General features: G+C 41.7%; 2 protein-coding genes across 10 annotated transcripts; both read left to right on the top strand.

Annotated features, from left to right (window-relative positions):
• Positions 1-1,587: 1,587 nt before the first annotated feature.
• Positions 1,588-9,666, top strand: LOC136541733 (uncharacterized). Of its 8 annotated transcripts, XR_010780449.1 has the most exons (11): positions 1,588-1,799; positions 2,030-2,455; positions 2,629-2,765; positions 4,774-4,887; positions 4,979-5,047; positions 5,872-5,986; positions 6,819-6,979; positions 7,053-7,182; positions 7,619-8,773; positions 8,851-8,926; positions 8,957-9,009. XR_010780449.1 is itself a non-coding variant. In XM_066533789.1 (10 exons), exons 2-10 carry the CDS (start codon positions 2,141-2,143, stop codon positions 9,278-9,280), a joined length of 2,673 nt encoding a protein of 890 aa, XP_066389886.1. In that variant the 5' UTR covers positions 1,588-1,799; positions 2,030-2,140; the 3' UTR covers positions 9,281-9,657. The 8 variants fall into 8 exon arrangements, 7 of the variants coding, with proteins under 7 accessions (XP_066389886.1, XP_066389890.1, XP_066389887.1 ...); XM_066533789.1 differs by having other exon boundaries at positions 7,619-8,926; positions 8,957-9,657; XM_066533793.1 differs by having other exon boundaries at positions 8,851-8,989.
• Positions 9,667-9,952: 286 nt separating this feature from the next.
• Positions 9,953-14,850, top strand: LOC136541732 (uncharacterized). Of its 2 annotated transcripts, XM_066533786.1 has the most exons (7): positions 9,953-10,088; positions 10,166-10,234; positions 11,059-11,173; positions 11,998-12,158; positions 12,232-12,361; positions 12,798-13,952; positions 14,030-14,166. In XM_066533786.1, the coding sequence occupies exons 2-7, from the start codon at positions 10,167-10,169 to the stop codon at positions 14,033-14,035; spliced, it is 1,635 nt and encodes a 544-aa protein (XP_066389883.1). In that variant the 5' UTR covers positions 9,953-10,088; position 10,166; the 3' UTR covers positions 14,036-14,166. The 2 variants fall into 2 exon arrangements, with proteins under 2 accessions (XP_066389883.1, XP_066389882.1); XM_066533785.1 differs by having other exon boundaries at positions 12,798-14,850.
• Positions 14,851-21,856: the final 7,006 nt, after the last annotated feature.

Genomic DNA, 21,856 nt, shown 5'->3' with positions numbered 1-21,856 from the left:
TACCTAGCCATTTGAAATTAACACTGTGACATTGTGGTTGACCATGCTAACTATTGTTCAGATAAACAAAACTTTATCTTCATTTCTAGTACTTCTTGGTTTGTGGAGCTGGATAGAACAATCTTTCAGTGTGCTCCACCATTCTACGTTAGAACATCTCTGAAAGTACTCCATATGTTTTCCCCATCTATATTTTTTTTGAGATAAAAGAGAAAAAAACCCATCTGAGTATCCCATATCCCTTCCTCGTCTTTTAGCATTTGGCAAACCGGACATCATAGTGCGTAAAAATGCGCGCACCGTACTCATGCGTATCCGCACTTTGCCGCGCTATCCACGACGACTATCTCCTACGCATCCTCTCCTTCGCTTAATTTCTGAGCATCATCACCAGCGGGCATGCAGCTCGCGAAGGCCGCCCAGGACGAGGCTGCTTTCTCCATGCGCGCGCTCCGCCATCTCGCCTCCCGCGATGGCTCCCGTGCCAACCTGGCCGTGTCCCCGTTGTCCCTTCACGCGGTGCTGGCGCTGCTCGCCGCGGGCGCATGGGGTGGCACGCTAGACGAGATAGCAAGCTTCCTCAGCCCCGCTGACGGCAACGCCCACGCCGCGCTCGCATCCTACATTGCTCTGCGCGTCTTCGCTGACAGCGGCGGCGAAGGTGGGAGTGGGAACACGGTGCGTTTTGCCAATGGTGTCTGGGCGATGCCGATCTGCAGCTCAAAGCTTCGTTCGCCCACGTCGTCGCCGAACACTACCGCGCAGAGGCGAACCGGGCGTCCTTCGAATCCATGGTAAACTCGGAATCCCCTTTCTTCTTGTACGCACGTCTCACGAATTTGGTGGCCTTGGAGAAGACTTCATTTAATTTGTTCGTTGATCTAGCCAGAGGAGGCGAGGAGCTGGATCAACTAGTGGCGGCGGCCGGTAGGGAGGAGGGCACGGTGTCAGAAAGGGTTCGCGACCCTGTGAAGTACCGCGAGAAAAAAAAGCCAAAGAAATATTGGCGTGGGACCTAAATTGGATTTTTTCGAAGCCATTTATTGAAAACTCTCGATGGTCTTTTTTCTCCCAATATCTTTTGGGGAGTTACAAAACTACTCTCTCTATATTAAAATACAGTTGTTTTGAACAAGGTTTGGATCAAACATTGGAAATATAAATCATGAATAACTTTTAAGTTATTGAGTTTGGAAATATAAAAACCATATGTATAGATTTGTCTTGAAAAATACTTTCACAAAAATTTACATATATCATTTTTTGATAAATATCTTTATAAAAATAAGCAGTTAAAGTTATGCTTTGGAGACCGTGTCAGTGTCCAAAACGACTTCAATTTTTTTTTAGTATGGAGGGTCATTTTTTTTTTAGTATAGAGGTGTTTTGGGAGGAAAAAAATGAGATATTCGTGGAGATGCTCTTACACGGATACGTCCCTGGCACCGTGTATCACGTGTCGGATACGCCGCCGATACGTATCAGACGAGTCCGATTTTTTTTTTTTTTTTTTTTTTTTTTTTTTTGCGAACATTGGATACGTCTCCTGATACGTATCGGCCTTGTAGATACGGCCCAGCCCAACAAGACAGTCCTCCCTCTATCCCCGACGCCCGAGCCTCCTATGCCCGCACTCCCGCACGGCCGCGCCTCGCGCCGCATCCCCGCTCGCCGACCGCCGGCCACCGGCGACGAGCATCCGCCTCCGCTCGCCGGCGACGAGCATCCGTCCCAGCTCGCCGTCCGCCAGCGACGAGTTTCCGCCCCTTCGACGTGGATCCAGGCTCCAGTCAACTCCCGTGAGTCAATCCCCTTCCCCGTTCTCGATCTCCTCTTCTTCTTCAGTTCGTGGCCGCTTGTTGCTTGATTTCTTTGCTCCCCACTTGGCCACTTCGTCTTCCTCTCCCCATCCTCGATCTATTCTATTTCTGCAGTGAAGTTAGTGGCTTGTTGCTTGATTGCTTGATTTAGCCGATCGTGCTTCTTGTATATTAAGTTGAAATTGTAACCTATATATGCCCTGTTTTAGGTGCTCCACGATTGTCTATGACATCTGAAATAAATTAGGATTGAAGCAAGATTAGGGAGTTATTCAAAACTCAAAAGTAAAGTGTTTCCAGTCTTCCAGTTAAATGACCAAATGACCTGTATAATGTCAGCAAGCAAGCAAAATAAACGACAGACAAATTGTACCAACTCAGAGCAGTGCAGGCCGGGGAAGAAAACAAAATTGGACTCATCTCATTGTCTAGTGAGTTTGAAGCCTCATATCGGTCTTAAATGGGACCAATATTTGAGGAAAGTTGTGCCAGAGAAGGAACAAGTTGGAATTTTGTGGTCAGACATGGCCCCTTTCATGGAAAGCCAGAAACATTGCTCAGGCCTTGCTGATGTTACATATGTTCCTCCAGAGACTTTCTCTCTTAAGAGCCTGAGAGGTGTGCTATCCTATGAGGTATACCTAGCTTCTTATCTACAATATTAATTTCTGAGTTTATTTACCATTATCTGTTTCATTTATCTTCTACAATTTCCTTGACTTGCTAGATTCATTATTTTGGTATCGTTAGCCTGCTATTTTGTGCTATTCTTTTAACTATACATCAACAAACTTTGTCCTTGATGTAGGTATGGTCTACATCTCTTACAGAAGCCGAGAGAAAATTTCTCATACAATTTCTTCCAAGCGAGCCTGATGCAGAAGAAAATGTATATTCGTTGCTTACAGGAAAAAATCATCACTTTGAAAATCCTTTCCTCAGCTGGCAAGTTCTCTGATTTGATTCCTGTGGACCCATTATATTTTGCATTTCTAGGGTTGTAGAGGCATACAGTTGTGCCTTCTGTTTTCTCTGTTGTGGTTATATTTTGTTGTGAGCTAGTTGTATTATTTCTAGGGATGAAATGTGGGCCAGATATTCTCGCCCATCTGTCTGAAGAGTTTAAATCTGTCCGTATCTGAGCCTAGATATTCGGTGTCCCTTTCAGATCCATCCACATCCAAATTTGGATATTCATTGTCCCCAGATCCGAATCTGGATATTCAAAGTCAGATATTTGATATTAGGTACATAGTATTTTATCAGTATCCGACTGTCTCTCAGACCCAAACTACCTGTCCGTATTCGTAGACAATATGCGTATCCAATTCTGAATCTAAGAAAAAAAATAACTATCTGTATTTGTATCCATATAGATCTGTTTCTATTCGATCCGTTTTGATCCCTACTTATTTCCGATCCTGTTTATGTGAAAAGTACCTACTATGGTTTTGAAATAGGTACATGTATCTTATTTCCTCCCACAGTCCAGTTTGTCTTGGTACAACACAAGGCAACTAGATCTACTCATTGTTTTTTGGTAACTAATAAATGCTTTGTGGGCTTAGGATTTGTTGGAAGTCGTGAACATTGGATGAATTTTCAAGAATTGGCAAGAGAATGGGTGTGGTGGCTTGGGGCCTTGCGCACGGAGGCTGCAGAGTTGGTTGAGGGTTTCCCTTCTAGTTCATGCTTTCCCCTTTGACGGACAAACCCTTTATATAGTTTGGGGGGGGGGGGGGGGGGGGGGGGGGGGGGGGGGGGGGGGGTGGGGGGGGGGGGGGGGGAGGAGTGATCCCTAAGCTACCAATAGGTTGAATTTTTTACAGTTAAATACACCAGCGGGCCTTGAACTTGTATGGGTGTGCCGTTTAGGTCCATGAACTCTCAAATTACATTTCCGAGCTACTTATGTTGTTTACTGGTGTACCCTAGGTCCATGCCCTTTTGGGAGGTCGATTTGTCATACATGGTGATGCCAGCGTGGATCCCTGATCACTTGAGCTGCCGGAAGGTGAAGATAGAGTTGAGCAGGCACGCAACCATTAGGGTGATGTGGTCCCATGGCAAGCTTGGGGCAGATCCTTCAGTCCGCACCAACTGGGATCATCCACACCAAATGGGGGAGAAGATTTGGGAGACAGGATGGAGGGATGGAAATGAAAACAGGATAAGCTTGGGGGGCTAAGTGCATATTTCTATGCGCTCCCTCCCTCACGTGTACCTCAAGTGACTGGGAATCCATGTTGGCATCGCCATGTAGGACGAATCGGCCTTCCGAAGTGGTATGGACATAGTGTGCACCAGTAAACAACATAAATGGCTCAGGAATGCAATTTTTTAACTCTTGAATTTAATTCAATGTTCTGTACCGAGATACCTCATAATAACCTCATAATCTAGTCCTATCTAACTTAATGTCCAAACAGTCATTCCCCAGGGGATTTCGGGCCTGTTGCTATAGTGCCAGAATTTACTGTACATGTGTGCCAGTGCTATTGGACAGTACACATGGGCCTCTCTGGGCTGCCTGCAGGGCCTACTAGTCACTGAACCTAAGAAAATATACTTGCACTGCTACACATCGAATAACAACTTTTATAGGACAATTAGCAACTTCCGAATCTTCTCAGATCAAACATCAAAGCCACTGATGCTTTTACATGACATTCCGTGGGCACTGATCATTGGCTCACACCATTTAAAGCTGATTTATTGCCTGAAGGTTTCCATTATCCTATGTTGAGGTTCGTCACTATTATATACACATCAATGCACTTATTCTGTTTATCCTTAAATAATGTTGCTCTAGAATATACCATACTGGAATCTTTTCTTTGAACCTACTCTTGTACCCTTAAAATTGTCCGTTGAACTTTTACATCAGTTTGTCTACGGTACTGTTTTACCTCTTGATATATTTTTAGATCATTGATTAAATTTTGAACTGTAGGTCATCTTCTCTTTGCTATGGTGATATTCATCCTGATGCACTACTTAACAAGGAGAAGCACATAAAAAAGGATGAGAAGGCATATCATGTTAACTTGCTTAACTACCATTCCAAGTATGCCCAAACCAGAGCAAGTTTATTATAAGTTTGCCATCTGATCCCTTGATGAGGATCCCTTGATATTAATTTTAAAGTGACTGTGCAGCATGGTTGAAACCTTGAAGAATTGGAGGAAGAGATGGCTAAGTTGTGGTGATACAGAGAATTTGTTCAGGTTGGGCTTGCTTAAATTATTTCTTTCTTGACTCCTGGGTGATTTAGTGATCTATTACTTGCTCTGCTCTGGTTTTCCTTCATATAGGGTTCAATTAGTTACATAGTTTGCTTCATTTTGTCCAATTCATTCACATTTCAAATCTGCTGGTGCATATGCTGACCCCAAGCTGGCTCTGATTGTAGTCTAAAACTCTTAAACCTTTCTGAACCCTATCCTTGCAATACTAATGCTCGTGCAATTAATGAGAATTATTACTGTTTAATTTTTGTTTGATGTGCCCTTGTTGGTTAGAATACCACAGTATTGCCTATGACCTGTATGCAAGATCAACATTTTATCTTTTGCCCGTTTGTCTCCAAGAGTTCCAGATGGTTGGTCTATCGAGTTGGAATAAGGTCTATTGAGTTGGAATATGCATTTGTTAAGAAATCTGTTTGGAAAAGTTTGTGTTGGTTGGCACATGGCAAGTAGGGTCACCTTGGAGTCGTGGGTGTATAGTGTTCAAGTGTTAAATTGTTTCAGTTTTCTGGCAGTTCATATGGGCAATTTCAACTGATTTCTCTGGAAGCACTAAAACACTTAATTTTTTCATGTAATATCTGACCTTAGGGGTCTATTAATACTTTATGGTTGTATTTTCTTTTCAACTTCAAGGAGAATATCTAGTGCAAACCCAGCGTTGCTAGTGGTGCAAAACTGCAAACCTTTTAACACTATGCTTCTATACTGCATTCTGAAGAGCAAGCTCAATTCAAGACAAGAACAATGAATTTCTACAAAACTTAGTAATTGATAAACCGTTGTTTGTTATGCTTTTTCAGGGATAACCCTGGTAATCAGATGCAAGGAGTTATGCAGCTGAAAGCTACTAAGAGTGGAATGCCCATGAAGGTTGCACAAAGAATTGATGTTTCAAAGTTTATGTCATACATCAAGGTAAGATAGTTATCTCATATGAAGGGCAACAACAATGACTTACTTTTGCTCAGCTTTGGTCACCGAGCTTCTTTAAGAAAAAGTCATCTAGACATGCATTTATTACTGCAATTTAGTGGCTGCCAACTAGCAGGTACAAATTAGGTCCTCTCTGTGTGTATTTGCTCTCCTTCTCCGCACAGTTTTAAATTATTTTTGCTTTTATTTTTGAAATGTGGTATGCTGAGCTGGAAGAAGAGAGAAATTTTGTATTCAGTCCATGTTTCCAGCTTCATACGCTGCTTGTAGTCAGTCCATGTCTCACAATGTGCTCAGCTGATGGAGTGTGCACTCCATTAGTCCATTGTCTCACTTATAGATTCTGTTCTTTTCCATAGATCCTATTCTTTTTTTCCAACTTGTCACTTTCTTACTTAGCTGTTACCTTTCGTAATTGTTTTATGAACAACAATGTGAAGGGCTGTGCTAATGTGCGAATGATGTAGAACTGAGTCAGAATTTCGTAAATCAGTCTGCATCATTTTTTATTATGTCCCTCTAATCTGCGAAACTGATTTATCAGCAGTGACTTGACTGTTCATGGCAGCTTTTTATGCCTGACTATTACTTTGGTGTCATCACCTTTGTCCAAATTACGTGATACTTTTGACTTTTCAGGTTCTTAAATAAAATTAAGCTTTCACCACCAATATCGACAAAGCTTATATTAAAATAAATCGCAAAATACTCCATTAGGATGCCGAATAGCAACACCTATTTCAGAGTCTATACAATGATTGTGATGCATTTTACTGAATATGCTGTGTTACCTTTGCTTTTGTAACCTTTTCAGGTCAGTAGAACACAGCTCAACCATATAAAGAGACTGAAGCAATCTGGGGATGGTATTCAGACCAAGCATGTTTCACGTGTAATTGGTGGCCTTGATAAATCCCATGTAAAACCATATGGAGCTTTATTAGAGGATGAACAGAGGAGACTGCACGAGCATTGGTCAGTAATTCTTACTTGAGTATGTATGTCTTTTGTAGATCATTTTTCTTATGAGGAACTATTTACATGACAGGTTGAAAATGTCTTGCAATGATTTACCTGCTTCCTTTGAGGTTCTTAGGGCAAGGAAGGTGCGGATGGAGAAATCAAGAAAGTTATTAGGCCTTGAGCTTGAACAGAAGAATGTATCTGTCTTGAGAAAGGTTCGCTGTGACTTGTCCTTCAATTCTTTTTCTTAAGTCTTTTATTTTTGTCCTGTGGGAAGTCATTTACTTGAATGTATAAAAAGCACAGTGGATGATACCAGTTTATGCTTACTTCTGTTATGTATCTTGCCTTTTTACAGTGTATCATAGCATTTACCACTATAGATGAGAATACCATGACTATAAAGATACTGAATTTGTAATAGCGGCATCTAGTATGAAAGCTGTAGGCAGTATTTCATTATGAATGGTGAATTACCCTGAAGTGTTATCTTATTTGTATAAGCTAATTATACTGTCACATTCTTATAAAAAATTATACTTTGTTGTAATCTTCATAATAAAAATAAATTCTTATAACAGAACAATCTTAATTTGTTTTTAATACCCAATAGATGATTATGGTTTATTTATGTTTGTTTATGATGAGAAGGCAGACCAGTTAACAGACAAAATGAAAGGGCTAGGACAACCTGGTGCTAGTGAAAATGACGGTACCCCAGTTTTTCAAAATGACCAGGTAGAATGCTCACCTCAAAGTTTATTGCAAGGTGGGCATGATCAGAGCACTCTTCAAGATCAGGATGATGAGCAGTCTGTTTACCATATTCACTGTATGAATGTGGAAGATCATGATCTCATGGTTGTCAGGGGTATAGACATAACTAGTCAGAGTGAGCAAAACTCTGATGCGCCAGATCAAAATCGTAATGGTGTCAGCTGCGTAGATAAAGGCATTTACTGCTGTGCCAACAACCCTGATAAGCAGAGTGAAGTTCTCATGGACATCAAATTGTGTAAAGATGGACTGCTTGTTGACAATCCTGACTGCAAAAATATGCAACTAGAAGATCTTGATGGAGTTTCTTACAAAGGTCCATCAGTTCATGCTTATGAGCAAGATCAGGACCTGGAAAACATTGGCCATGCTGTTGTGAACCACAATTGTCACCATAGTCAAAATATTTCTTCAGAAACGAGTCATCCAAAGATGACCACTGTAATTGGCCAAGATGAGACTGAGAACGTTATGATACCATCGTGCAGTTCTTCACAACTACCTAAATCCTCTGCAGAACAAATGCATGTGCAAGACTTTCTGGATCTAAATGACCAAGCAGCAAAAGTTGAGAAAGTCAGATGGCAGTTGGCAGGCCCTCTTCAGTCCCATTATCGCCCTCTAGAGAATATAACGTATAATGGCTCAGGTGACGTGCAGATTAAACAGCCTTATCTCTCTTCAGGACAACATAATTCTTCAGTTTACTTGAATAATGTTATTTTAAGTCAGCAGCAACCTCAACTTGCCACATCTGCTTTTCCAGTGGACAATCCAGCATCAGTTATTGAACCTTTCTCAAATCTGCAGAGCAATGGTCAGCTCGGGACAGCAAAGGACATTGGAGCAGTCTCCTATCCCTTTCGGCATGCAAATAGCATGAAACAGTCAACTGGTTTGCATTGTTTGGTGAATAAACGTTTGGCTCAATCTGCTCCATTTCCCAGGTTGTTGCAGGAGCAGCATCAGTTAATCGATCAGAGTGACAATGGCCTCTATGCACAACTTCACGAGGATTACTACACGGATGTGAGTTTTCCAACTAAAGTAAACCTTCCAATCTCTGAACAACATTCTTATGCTGCTTTTGATTCGATGGATCATAGGTATAACTGGTTCCCCCAGGGCAGCCAGTCACATAATAATAATGATAATCTGTTGGGGTTGCAGTCGGGTAACTGCTTACCCCAGGCCTTACCTAGTGGAAGCAGCACCGATGGAACTCTGTTCAGCGCCATATCCCAGTACAAGCAGCCATCAGTACACATGGGACATGGTGAGTCAAGCCACAGCCAACTCATTGAGCCAAGGAATCAATGTGGTCCACCTCAGAATTTTCTTTCCAGGAGTCAAGACACAAACCCTACTTTTCCGGATATGTATGGCTTCACCCAGAATATGGCCAGTGGCACAAGCAGTCAGGTAGCACCTGTAGGGTCTCTGGATAGCTCACATTGGACAAACTTCATACAACAAAATCCTGGAATGCCGTCTGACTTTACAAACAGGCCATTCCGAGGGCCCTGGACCAGATAACTCTTTATGACACCCTGGACTGGATGTACTAGATTGGTTGGTTTTAGGCGCTCCCTAATAAGTTGGTTAATAAGGAAATTGGGGCAGGTTGGAACAGAATGTTTTCCGGCATCGATGACTGACAGCATAGTGGTTTTGAGCTGTTTGAATGGCCTGATTTCAGAAATTGCTTTTGCACCATGCCTGTCTGAACGCAGGCGCTGGGAATCTGGAGTCAAAGCTGAGGATTCCCGTTTTTGCTGTTTTGCCCTGCAGTTTTTTTTTTTTTGATTGATAATAAGCTGTGCCCCAATTTCCATGTGTAGTCTGCCTATGTAGCGCCCTCAGCAAAACCTGATGCTGTGTCGTTCTTCCTAATCATTTCGTTTGTTTTTTTTGGGTTGACATGCCAGTTATATATATGAAGACAGAAGATGTGTACCGGTCGTGGGGATGCTCAGGAGCAGGCAATTCGAAATGTTAGGAGTAGCTTTCGTTTTGGTTGGCAGGCACTAGGATTTCTTTATTCAGGCGTTTACGCCGACTGGGGTACTTGTGGCGCATACAGTGCATCGGAGAGCAGAAGCTCACGTGAATCGGACTCAGGTCACTCCGAGGCACATATACCGATTATCATGTTCTCGTCTAGGCCCCGTTCGCTCCCGGATTGACCTCCAGGAATAGTTTAGATCATTGATTAAATTTTGAACTGTAGGTCATCTTCTCTTTGCTATGGTGATATTCATCCTGATGCACTACTTAACAAGGAGAAGCACATAAAAAAGGATGAGAAGGCATATCATGTTAACTTGCTTAACTACCATTCCAAGTATGCCCAAACCAGAGCAAGTTTATTATAAGTTTGCCATCTGATCCCTTGATATTAATTTTAAAGTGACTGTGCAGCATGGTTGAAACCTTGAAGAATTGGAGGAAGAGATGGCTAAGTTGTGGTGATACAGAGAATTTGTTCAGGTTGGGCTTGCTTAAATTATTTCTTTCTTGACTCCTGGGTGATTTAGTGATCTATTACTTGCTCTGCTCTGGTTTTCCTTCATATAGGGTTCAATTAGTTACATAATTTGCTTCATTTTGTCCAATTCATTCACATTTCAAATCTGCTGGTGCATATGCTGACCCCAAGCTGGCTCTGACTGTAGTCTAAAACTCTTAAACCTTTCTGAACCCTATCCTTGCAATACTAATGCTCGTGCAATTAACGAGAATTATTACTGTTTAATTTTTATTTGATGTGCCCTTGTTGGTTAGAATACCACAGTATTTCCTATGACCTGTATGCAAGATCAACATTTTATCTTTTGCCCGTTTGTCTCCAAGAGTTCCAGATGGTTGGTCTATCGAGTTGGAATAAGGTCTATTGAGTTGGAATATGCATTTGTTAAGAAATCTGTTTGGAAAAGTTTGTGTTGGTTGGCACATGGCAAGTAGGGTCACCTTGGAGTCGTGGGTGTATAGTGTTCAAGTGTTAAATTGTTTCAGTTTTCTGGCAGTTCATATGGGCAATTTCAACTGATTTCTCTGGAAGCACTAAAACACTTAATTTTTTCATGTAATATCTGATCTTAGAGGTCTATTAATACTTTATGGTTGTATTTTCTTTTCAACTTCAAGGAGAATATCTAGTGCAAACCCAGCGTTGCTAGTGGTGCAAAACTGCAAACCTTTTAACACTATGCTTCTATACTGCATTCTGAAGAGCAAGCTCAATTCAAGACAAGAACAATGAATTTCTACAAAACTTAGTAATTGATAAACCGTTGTTTGTTATGCTTTTTCAGGGATAACCCTGGTAATCAGATGCAAGGAGTTATGCAGCTGAAAGCTACTAAGAGTGGAATGCCCATGAAGGTTGCACAAAGAATTGATGTTTCAAAGTTTATGTCATACATCAAGGTAAGATAGTTATCTCATATGAAGGGCAACAACAATGACTTACTTTTGCTCCGCTTTGGTCACCGAGCTTCTTTAAGAAAAAGTCATCTAGACATGCATTTATTACTGCAATTTAGTGGCTGCCAACTAGCAGGTACAAATTAGGTCCTCTCTCTGTGTATTTGCTCTCCTTGTCCGCACAGTTTTAAATTATTTTTGCTTTTATTTTTGAAATGTGGTATGCTGAACTGGAAGAAGAGAGAAATTTTGTATTCAGTCCATGTTTCCAGCTTCATACGCTGCTTGTAGTCAGTCCATGTCTCACAATGTGCTCAGCTGATGGAGTGTGCACTCCATTAGTCCATTGTCTCACTTATAGATTCTGTTCTTTTCCATAGATCCTATTCTTTTTTTCCAACTTGTCACTTTCTTACTTAGCTGTTACCTTTCGTAATTGTTTTATGAACAACAATGTGAAGGGCTGTGCGAATGATGTAGAACTGAGTCAGAATTTCGTAAATCAGTCTGCATCATTTTTTATTATGTCACTCTAATCTGCGAAACTGATTTATCAGCAGTGACTTGACTGTTCATGGCAGCTTTTTATGCCTGACTATTACTTTGGTGTCATCACCTTTGTCCAAATTACGTGATACTTTTGACTTTTCAGGTTCTTAAATAAAATTAAGCTTTCACCACCAATATTGACAAAGCTTATATTAAAATAAATCGCAAAATACTCCATTAGGATGCCGAATAGCAACACCTATTTCAGAGTCTATACAATGATTGTGATGCATTTTACTGAATATGCTGTGTTACCTTTGCTTTTGTAACCTTTTCAGGTTAGTAGAACACAGCTCAACCATATAAAGAGACTGAAGCAATCTGGGGATGGTATTCAGACCAAGCATGTTTCACGTGTAATTGGTGGCCTTGATAAATCCCATGTAAAACCATATGGAGCTTTATTAGAGGATGAACAGAGGAGACTGCACGAGCATTGGTCAGTAATTCTTACTTGAGTATGTATGTCTTTTGTAGATCATTTTTCTTATGAGGAACTATTTACATGACAGGTTGAAAATGTCTTGCAATGATTTACCTGCTTCCTTTGAGGTTCTTAGGGAAAGGAAGGTGCTGATGGAGAAATCAAGAAAGTTATTAGGCCTTGAGCTTGAACAGAAGAATGTATCTGTCTTGAGAAAGGTTCGCTGTGACTTGTCCTTCAATTCTTTTTCTTAAGTCTTTTATTTTTGTCCTGTGGGAAGTCATTTACTTGAATGTATAAAAAATACAGTGGATGATACCAGTTTATGCTTACTTCTGTTATGTATCTTGCCTTTTTACAGTGTATCATAGCATTTACCACTATAGATGAGAATACCATGACTATAAAGATACTGAATTTGTAATAGCGGCATCTAGTATGAAAGCTGTAGGCAGTATTTCATTATGAATGGTGAATTACCCTGAAGTGTTATCTTATTTGTATAAGCTAATTATATTGTCACATTCTTATAAAAAATTATACTTTGTTGTAATTTTCATAATAAAAATAAATTCTTATAACAGAACAATCTTAATTTGTTTTTAATACCCAATAGATGATTATGGATTATTTATGTTTGTTTATGATGAGAAGGCAGACCAGTTAACAGACAAAATGAAAGGGCTAGGACAACCTGGTGCTAGTGAAAATGACGGTACCCCAGTTTTTCAAAATGACCAGGTAGAATGCTCACCTCAAAGTTTATTGCAAGGTGGGCATGATCAGAGCACTCTTCAAGATCAGGATGATGAGCAGTCTGTTTACCATATTCACTGTATGAATGTGGAAGATCATGATCTCATGGTTGTCAGGGGTATAGACATAACTAGTCAGAGTGAGCAAAACTCTGATGTGCCAGATCAAAATCGTAATGGTGTCAGCTGCGTAGATAAAGGCATTTACTGCTGTGCCAACAACCCTGATAAGCAGAGTGAAGTTCTCATGGACATCAAATTGTGTAAAGATGGACTGCTTGTTGACAATCCTGACTGCAAAAATATGCAACTAGAAGATCTTGATGGAGTTTCTTACAAAGGTCCATCAGTTCATGCTTATGAGCAAGATCAGGACCTGGAAAGCATCGGCCATGCTGTTGTGAACCACAATTGTCACCATAGTCAAAATATTTCTTCAGAAATGAGTCATCCAAAGATGACCACTGTAATTGACCAAGATGAGACTGAGAACGTTATGATACCATCGTGCAGTTCTTCACAACTACCTAAATCCTCTGCAGAACAAATGCATGTGCAAGACTTTCTGGATCTAAATGACCAAGCAGCAAAAGTTGAGAAAGTCAGATGGCAGTTGGCAGGCCCTCTTCAGTCCCATTATCGCCCTCTAGAGAATATAACGTATAATGGCTCAGGTGACGTGCAGATTAAACAGCCTTATCTCTCTTCAGGACAACATAATTCTTCAGTTTACTTGAATAATGTTATTTTAAGTCAGCAGCAACCTCAACTTGCCACATCTGCTTTTCCAGTGGACAATCCAGCATCAGTTATTGAACCTTTCTCAAATCTGCAGAGCAATGGTCAGCTCGGGACAGCAAAGGACATTGGAGCAGTCTCCTATCCCTTTCGGCATGCAAATAGCATGAAACAGTCAACTGGTTTGCATTGTTTGGTGAATAAACGTTTGGCTCAATCTGCTCCATTTCCCAGGTTGTTGCAGGAGCAGCATCAGTTAATCGATCAGAGTGACAATGGCCTCTATGCACAACTTCACGAGGATTACTACACGGATGTGAGTTTTCCAACTAAAGTAAACCTTCCAATCTCTGAACAACATTCTTATGCTGCTTTTGATTGGACGGATCATAGGTATAACTGGTTCCCCCAGGGCAGCCAGTCACATAATAATAATGATAATCTGTTGGGGTTGCAGTTGGGTAACTGCTTACCCCAGGCCTTACCTAGTGGAAGCAGCACCGATGGAACTCTGTTCAGCGCCATATCCCAGTACAAGCAGCCATCAGTACACATGGGACATGGTGAGTCAAGCCACAGCCAACTCATTGAGCCAAGGAATCAATTTGGTCCACCTAAGAATTTTCTTTCCAGGAGTCAAGACACAAACCCTACTTTTCCGGATATGTATGGCTTCACCCAGAATATGGCCAGTGGCACAAGCAGTCAGGTAGCACCTGTAGGGTCTCTGGATAGCTCACATTGGACAAACTTCATACAACAAAATCCTGGAATGCCGTCTGACTTTACAAACAGGCCATTCCGAGGGCCCTGGACCAGATAACTCTTTATGACACCCTGGACTGGATGTACTAGATTGGTTGGTTTTAGGCGCTACCTAATAAGTTGGTTAATAAGGAAATTGAGGCAGGTTGGAACAGAATGTTTTCCGGCATCGATGACTGACAGCATAGTGGTTTTGAGCTGTTTGAATGGCGTGATTTCAGAAATTGCTTTTGCACCATGCCTGTCTGAACGCAGGCGCTGGGAATCTGGAGTCAAAGCTGAGGATTCCCGTTTTTGCTGTTTTGCCCTGCAGTTTTATTTTTTTATTTTTGATTGATAATAAGCTGTGCCCCAATTTCCATGTGTAGTCTGCCTATGTAGCGCCCTCAGCAAAACCTGATGCTGTGTCGTTCTTCCTAATCATTTCGTTTGTTTTTTTTGGGTTGACATGCCAGTTATATATATATATGAAGACAGAAGATGTGTACCGGTCGTGGGGATGCTCAGGAGCAGGCAGTTCGAAATGTACAAGTAGGAGTAGCTTTCGTTTTGGTTGGCAGGCACTAGGATTTCTTCATTCAGGCGTTTACGCCGACTGGGGTACTTGTGGCGCATACAGTGCATCGGAGAGCAGAAGCTCACGTGAATCGGACTCAGGTCACTCCGAGGCACATATACCGATTATCATGTTCTAGTTTAGGCCCCGTTCGCTTCCGGATTGACCTCCAGGAATAGTCCGTTCGCTTCCTGGGGATTGACCTCCAGGAATAGTTCCGACCGGGTCTATATCATGTTCTGGTTTAGGACCCGTTCGCTTCCTGGGGATTGACCTCCAGGAATAGTTCTGACCGGATCGTTAGTTTATATTTGTATAAGATTCCATGAGCTGGAATGAATCCTGGCATCATACTGTCTTAATAAACGATCCGTTTAGATCAAATCACTTGCATACCGGTAAACATGATAGAAAAAGGGGAAAGCAAAGCATGAAATACGAAAGGGCGCTGCCAGTGAAAGCGAGCACAGGTGTCTTAGGGCACCCGCGACGAATAATGGATGACAAAAAAGGTGAAAAACAAAAATCTAAACATGTTTGTAAGAAATGATGGAAAAAAAACGATAGTGTAAATGTGCTTTATCCTGTACTTTATGTGGACAAAAAGGAAAAAAAATAAAGTTACGTTGTTTATGGGGCCAAAAAGACAAAAACATAAAGTTATGTTTAGATGGATCTGCTAAATAAATTAATACTACATTATTTAAGTCATAATTATTTTGCATCTATAGATGCTTGTTTATTTATATCACGTTATTTTATATCTGTTCATTTAGGCACAATCGTATTACATTATTAATAAAGTCAAAATTCCTCACAATGTTTGTACATTCCCTACAGTAAACACTGAGTAACTAATGGAAAGGATAACTGTTGAAAACATATAAGTAGTAAGCACACTCCAAGATGAGTGTTCTCTTCTCCGACCTTCCTAGAGCCTCCGGTACTACAATTGAGACTACGACAGGTTCTCCACCCATATAAGGATGGGGTTTCTCCACCCATACGAGGATGGATCGACAAAAGTATGGAATTAGGGTAAGATAGGGATAACATGAGCTGTTTGAAAAGGCAAAGTGCATTGATATATGCAGCTAAGGCATCCTAACGAACAAACGATTTGAACCTTTTTTACATGACCCGATCAAATCGATCAAGCACATGGCATCTACCTTTATTATATATCGACAATTCAATTAACATTTGCATTGCATTTGAAATAGTTTTTAGTTTTTAGAAACATGTGCGTGTCGCACATGCATATTTGCTAGTTTATATTAAAGTTATAGTGATTATTTTGGTGTAATTTCTAGATAGAATTGGTGTAAGTATATAAGTATTTGAAAATCCTTTGTTTTGTTCATTTGTTTTTTAAAATTTGTATGTATGTCTAATTTTGAATCAATATGTAGATCTTTTCATCTGCAATTCATAGAAAATATCGAGGGGGAAAATCGAGTGATGGTAGGCTAAAAATTACTCGGGTCCATTTTTATTTCGGATCAGATTTTTTTTGGTGTTGTTTTATTTTGGATCAGATTTTTTGGCATCGTCTTTTTTGGCCGTATATGTTTTTATTTTGGATCTGATTTTTTTGGCGTCTTTTTTGCCATAATAATAAGGTTGGGGCAGGGCGGACGCAGGATCAGATTTAGGACGGTGTTTTTTTATGGGTTTTTCGTATATATTTTTATTTTGGATCAGAATTTTTTTTGGCATTGCTTTTTTTTGTGTCACTTTTTTTTGCCGTAATAATAAGTCGGGGGTGGGGCGGAGGCAGGGATCAGATTTGGGACGGTGTTTTTTTATGGTTTTTTTTCGTCAGTTTTTTTTTTTTTGGCATTGCTTTTTTTATCAGATTTTTTTGGCGTCGTTTTTTTCTGTAGGGCGGAGACGTGGGGCGCACAGACATACTATTAGTTATTTTTTAGGTGGCAATAAATTCCATCAGCCGGAATGAATCCTGGCGTCATACTATCTAAGACGAAGGAGCCCTCAATCGGCGCGGGAAGGATATAAAGATATTTCAGTGATTGTTGTCAAAAGAAAAGAAAAAAAGACATTTCGTTGACGGTTGCCCCCGCGGACGGGGCAGCCTCGTTGGCTCGTCCCCTCCTGCTGCCTTGCGTCGGATAGGCGGCAGATGCGCACGCAAATCTTCTGAATCGCCCATATATGGTGGATTCGTTTAAATCCCACGGCCGAGGGATGGCCATAGCCTCATTTGAGGCACAACACGTTATAAATGAGGTTGTGTTTTGTTTTAGGATAATAAAGGGGATGCCCCCATTTTCTGGGCTGGAATGGTCCTAGTTCGATGTTTGGTCGAGAGACGGAGTCATCCCTGTCTTTTTTTTTTGGTTCTCCCTGTCTTTTTTTTTGGTTGGGGGGATGGAGATAAAGAGGATACATCAATGCTACACATCTGTTTAGTGGGATCCACGTGTCAACCTCTCTCTTATCCCTTCTTCCCCGAGTCAGCAATCTTCGTCACCAAGTCTGCTGTCCCGGCCACGCCCACACCGCCTAGTATGCCACCCGCACCCACGCCGCTCGCGACCAAGGCCTCACGCGCAGGGCCGAGGCTGCCGGATCCACACCGCTTGCCGGGGGTTGCCGCTAATGAACAATATTTTTCTCTCATGATAAATCAACCCACAGTATCTTTAGCCATGGCTTATTAGCCAAGCAACTAGGATATTTGTCAGGGGCCACTCGCTCCGCTCCACGCACTGGGCAGGGGCCGCGCTTGCGCCAGGCCGAGGCCGACCAGGCGCGCCATGGCCAAGCTCGGTGTCATAGAAGATGAAGACAGTAGACTTGAGACAACAACGTCGCCAAGGGATGAGCACGTATCTTAGTTTCGGAGGGATAGTTGAGTCCTTGAATCTTGAAGAATATTCTTTGCTGGGGGCGGTTCTATCCCACCTGTCTGTGAACCAAACACGAAGTCCCTTCCCACCCAGAGACATCGGTTGTGTTTGCTTTCTGACTAACTTCTAGCTTGGTCCTAGCCTAGGTAATCTTAGCCTGCTCCCATCAAACCTTAGCCTGCTAGAAGACCTGTTCAGCCAACCAAACAGGCTTAAGTTGGCTCCAGCAAACCTGACTAGGAGATAGCCAGGGAACCAAACACAACCATCGTAGCGAAGGAAAGAAAAAATGCTGGTGGTTGTGTGTGTAGCTGTGTGCTCTGCCTTCGAACGGTTAGATCAAGTCGGCGCGCTATACAGTTAAGCTCCTAGCAATTTTTCTTAAAGAGTGTGAGAAGCCTATTACTACATACTACACCGGTATAGTATGCAAACCTGGCGAGGAGATAGCCAGGGAACCAAACACAACCATCGTAGCGAAGGAAAGGAAAAATGCTGGTGGTTGTGCGTGTGGCTGTGTGCTCTGCCTTCGAACGGTTAGATCGAGTCGGCGCGCTATACAATTAAGCTCCTAGCAATTTTTCTTAAAGAGTGCGAGAAGCCTATTACTACATACTACACCAGTATAGTATGCCGCTGTTGCATGCACCCGTATATGCCGTTGTTGCATGTTGTACACGTGCACCTATATATGGCAAGAAACAAGCCATTCTTGAATAGTAGATATCTTGTATACATTTACAAGTTTATTGCCTTTTCGGTTTTCTTTTTCTAAACGTTTTAATTAACTAATAATTATTCCCTCCATCCCAAAATAAACGCACATAACGCTTTTCGAGGAGTCAAACTCTTTAGTTATACAGAAAATAGTATCAATATTTATATCTTTAAATAAGTTTTTATGAAAGTATGTTATACGGTATATATAATGATGTTTACTACACATGGTGAGTATTAGTATTTTTGTGTATATATTTGGTTAAACTTAAATGAGTTTGATTCCTCGGTAACCGAGATATGCACTTATTTTGGGATGAAGGGAGTACTTAATCATTGCATGCACTTCTAAAGTCAAGGGCTAAGATTTATCTGAGACCTTACCTCCTATGGGGTAATGGGAGTACCTTAGCAGGACCCCTGTCGATGGGGAACCCTACGGGTCCCCCATAGACCATACCATAGGGAAGTGGGCCTTGGTAACAAGGTCCACAGCCCAATCGTCAAGAAGAGCACGGAGCAAAGCAACGTGCAAGACCAAAACTCCAATTCGGACTATACAAGGAAAGGCGCCCGAAGCATAGCTTAGGACTCTGACCTTGTATCCGAGTAGAACACAAACAACTCCTCTCAGCACCTAGACTATAAAGGGCTGGTGGGGATATCCCTTGTAAAAAAAGACGGAACACACCCAATACTCAAAGCAATACGACGCAAACAGGCTAACGCCGAACTGGACGTAAGGTTATTACTCGACCAAGTCGAGGGCCTGAACCAGTATAAATCGTGAGTCTCTTTGAGTAACCGTCGAGTTTCACTATTCACCGAAGCCCAAACAACTGTCCCGGATACCCCCGTGGTAGGCTATCGGTGGTAAAACATCGACAACTGGCGTGCCAGGTAGGGGCTTTCGACGAATTTTTTTTTCTCGAGAGCTCGGCGGACCTCAACCTCAAGATGACTTTTTCGGCGGGAACAACCTTCGTCTTCGGATCCTAGATCTGCGAGGCTGACGACAACGGCAAGCTACGTACCCGTCTCCGAGAAGAAAAAGAACACGACGACAAAGTTGAATATGAACTCACCGAGAAGATGACGAAACTTTCAACTTCGGATCCAATTCAAAATGGAGAAGAAAGCGGATACGAAACCGACTCTGAGAAAGAGATACAACCCGACTCCAAGACAATCTTCACAGCGAAAGAGCCAAGCCTAATTGGACTCGGAGACGCAACAACAATCGTGAAGGAATACAACTCGTACGACTCCAAAAAGAACTCGGGAACGTACGGACTATACAACACGGCATCAATCTACCAACACTTTACCCAAGACAAGATGAACTCAGCAAGAAAAATACTTCTGGAGGGAGCACAAGAAGGGATGATCATGACAGTTACCCCACAAGACTGTGTGGTGCATTGGCTGGGTTCTTTCACCTCAAGCAAAGCCCAGACTAGCACGTACATTGAAGAACTACCGTATCAAGAGAGAAAAGAACTCGGATCCAGCTCAAAAACTACCGACAGCTCAACCAAACGAAGGATGAAGTACCATACAAGAAGAGCTCAGAAGAAGTACATTGTATACATGGTGGAGCAGTTAGAACAACCTTTGAAACCACCACAGATACCAGATATAAAATCTTCAGACAAATCAGAAGGCAACATCTCGCCGGATGAGAAAAGCGACAGCAACGAAAATGATGAGCAAAGGCTAGCAAGACTAAAGAAGAATAAATTGAAGGCTGGAAGAAGGAACAGGGCTAAACAAAGGAAGCAAATCTAGAATAAGTACAAGGCGGAACTAACGGAATACAACAAAAAGAAGGTGGAAAGAGAAGCCGCAAAAAGTACAAAAAGGGAAAGAATTGAAGAATTAACAAAGGAGTTGCACACCCTCACGAATAACGGAAAAACAAAGGAAGATCAGAAAAAAGAAGTCAGAGGATCAGAAAAACAACCCGGCAAAGAAGTTCCACAGGAGCCACAAGGAGAGCAACCACCCAAAAAATCAAGTTTTCAAAGGCTAGGACCAGTAGAGAGTGCTGATGTTAATGGAAGGCAGGAACATCACTTAAAGCAACAGGAAAGAGGCAAACCAGAATTAAGCCAACACTACCAAGAAATATCAAGAAGATTTGACAAAGAAGATGACTACGGAGAGTCCGAGTTTAAAGAAGACAGGTCTTATTACAGAAGGGCAAGATCGCCAGACTACGAAAGAATGAAACCATATGACAGATTCCCTTGTTTCGTAGGCAAAGTAGAACTAAGACAATGGCTAAGAGTTTATTCCCAATCTATTGAGTTAGCCGGAGGAGATGACGACATCAAGGCTCTATTTTTTCCAATGGCCCTCGAAGCAATGCCACTACAATGGTTTGACAAATTGAGGCCAAGATCAATCAGATATTGGGAAGACTTGCAAGAAGCTTTTTGCAACAACTTTGTAGGCATTATTACCCATCCAATGACCGCAGCCGAGTTGAAAGGAGTAAGGCAAAGGAGAAGAGAAAGTCTAAGGGAATACTATAGAAGATTCGAAGAATTCAGGGCTCAAGTCCATGACATTACCGACAGAGAAGTGATAGAAGCCTTTGCGGAAGGAATCTTAGCAAACTGACAATACAAAGACTATTTCAATGAGAACCCAAGAACAAATGAAGATTTCAAGAGGGTTGTTGAAAAGCTGATTTCATCAGAAGAAAGAACCCGACATCGGTTTGCTAGGGACAACCCAGAAAATAGGAGACCTGATTATAGACAGCAAGACAAAAGGCCAAGGCAGGACAACATGGTGGCAACCACAGACAACAAGAGAAGATACAATGACAACAATAATGGTGGCAATTACAATGGCAACTACAACAATAACAACAACAATAACAACAGCGGGTACAACAGTAATAGCAACTATCGGAGCAACAACTACCGAGGAAGAGTACTAGAAAACATAGAGAACATGCCATGTCACATACACCCAGGAACTAGACACAAGTTAGTTGAATGCAGCACTTTTCAGCGGTAATTCATGAAGAGAGAAAACAGGAATCAAAACAACTCAGAGCAAAAGCAAGAAGAATCCAAGAAGGAGGAAAAGAAAGCTGAAAGAGATTATCAAGAATCCAAACGCCAATTAGTAGTTATATTTTCAGGTGTTCCTAACACACAAAGCAAAATGCAAGAAAAACTAGCTCACAGAGCCATCATGGCAACTGAGCCAGCCACCCCAAGGTATCTAGATTGGTCAGAGTACCCCATCCACTTCACAAGAGAAGACCAATGAACCAGTGCAGCAAACGCAGGA

The sequence above is a fragment of the Miscanthus floridulus genome, chromosome 3 (assembly GCF_019320115.1).
Source record: "Miscanthus floridulus cultivar M001 chromosome 3, ASM1932011v1, whole genome shotgun sequence".
Classification (NCBI taxonomy): Eukaryota; Viridiplantae; Streptophyta; class Magnoliopsida; order Poales; family Poaceae; genus Miscanthus; species Miscanthus floridulus.
This window is presented reverse-complemented; position numbering and strand designations above follow the sequence as displayed.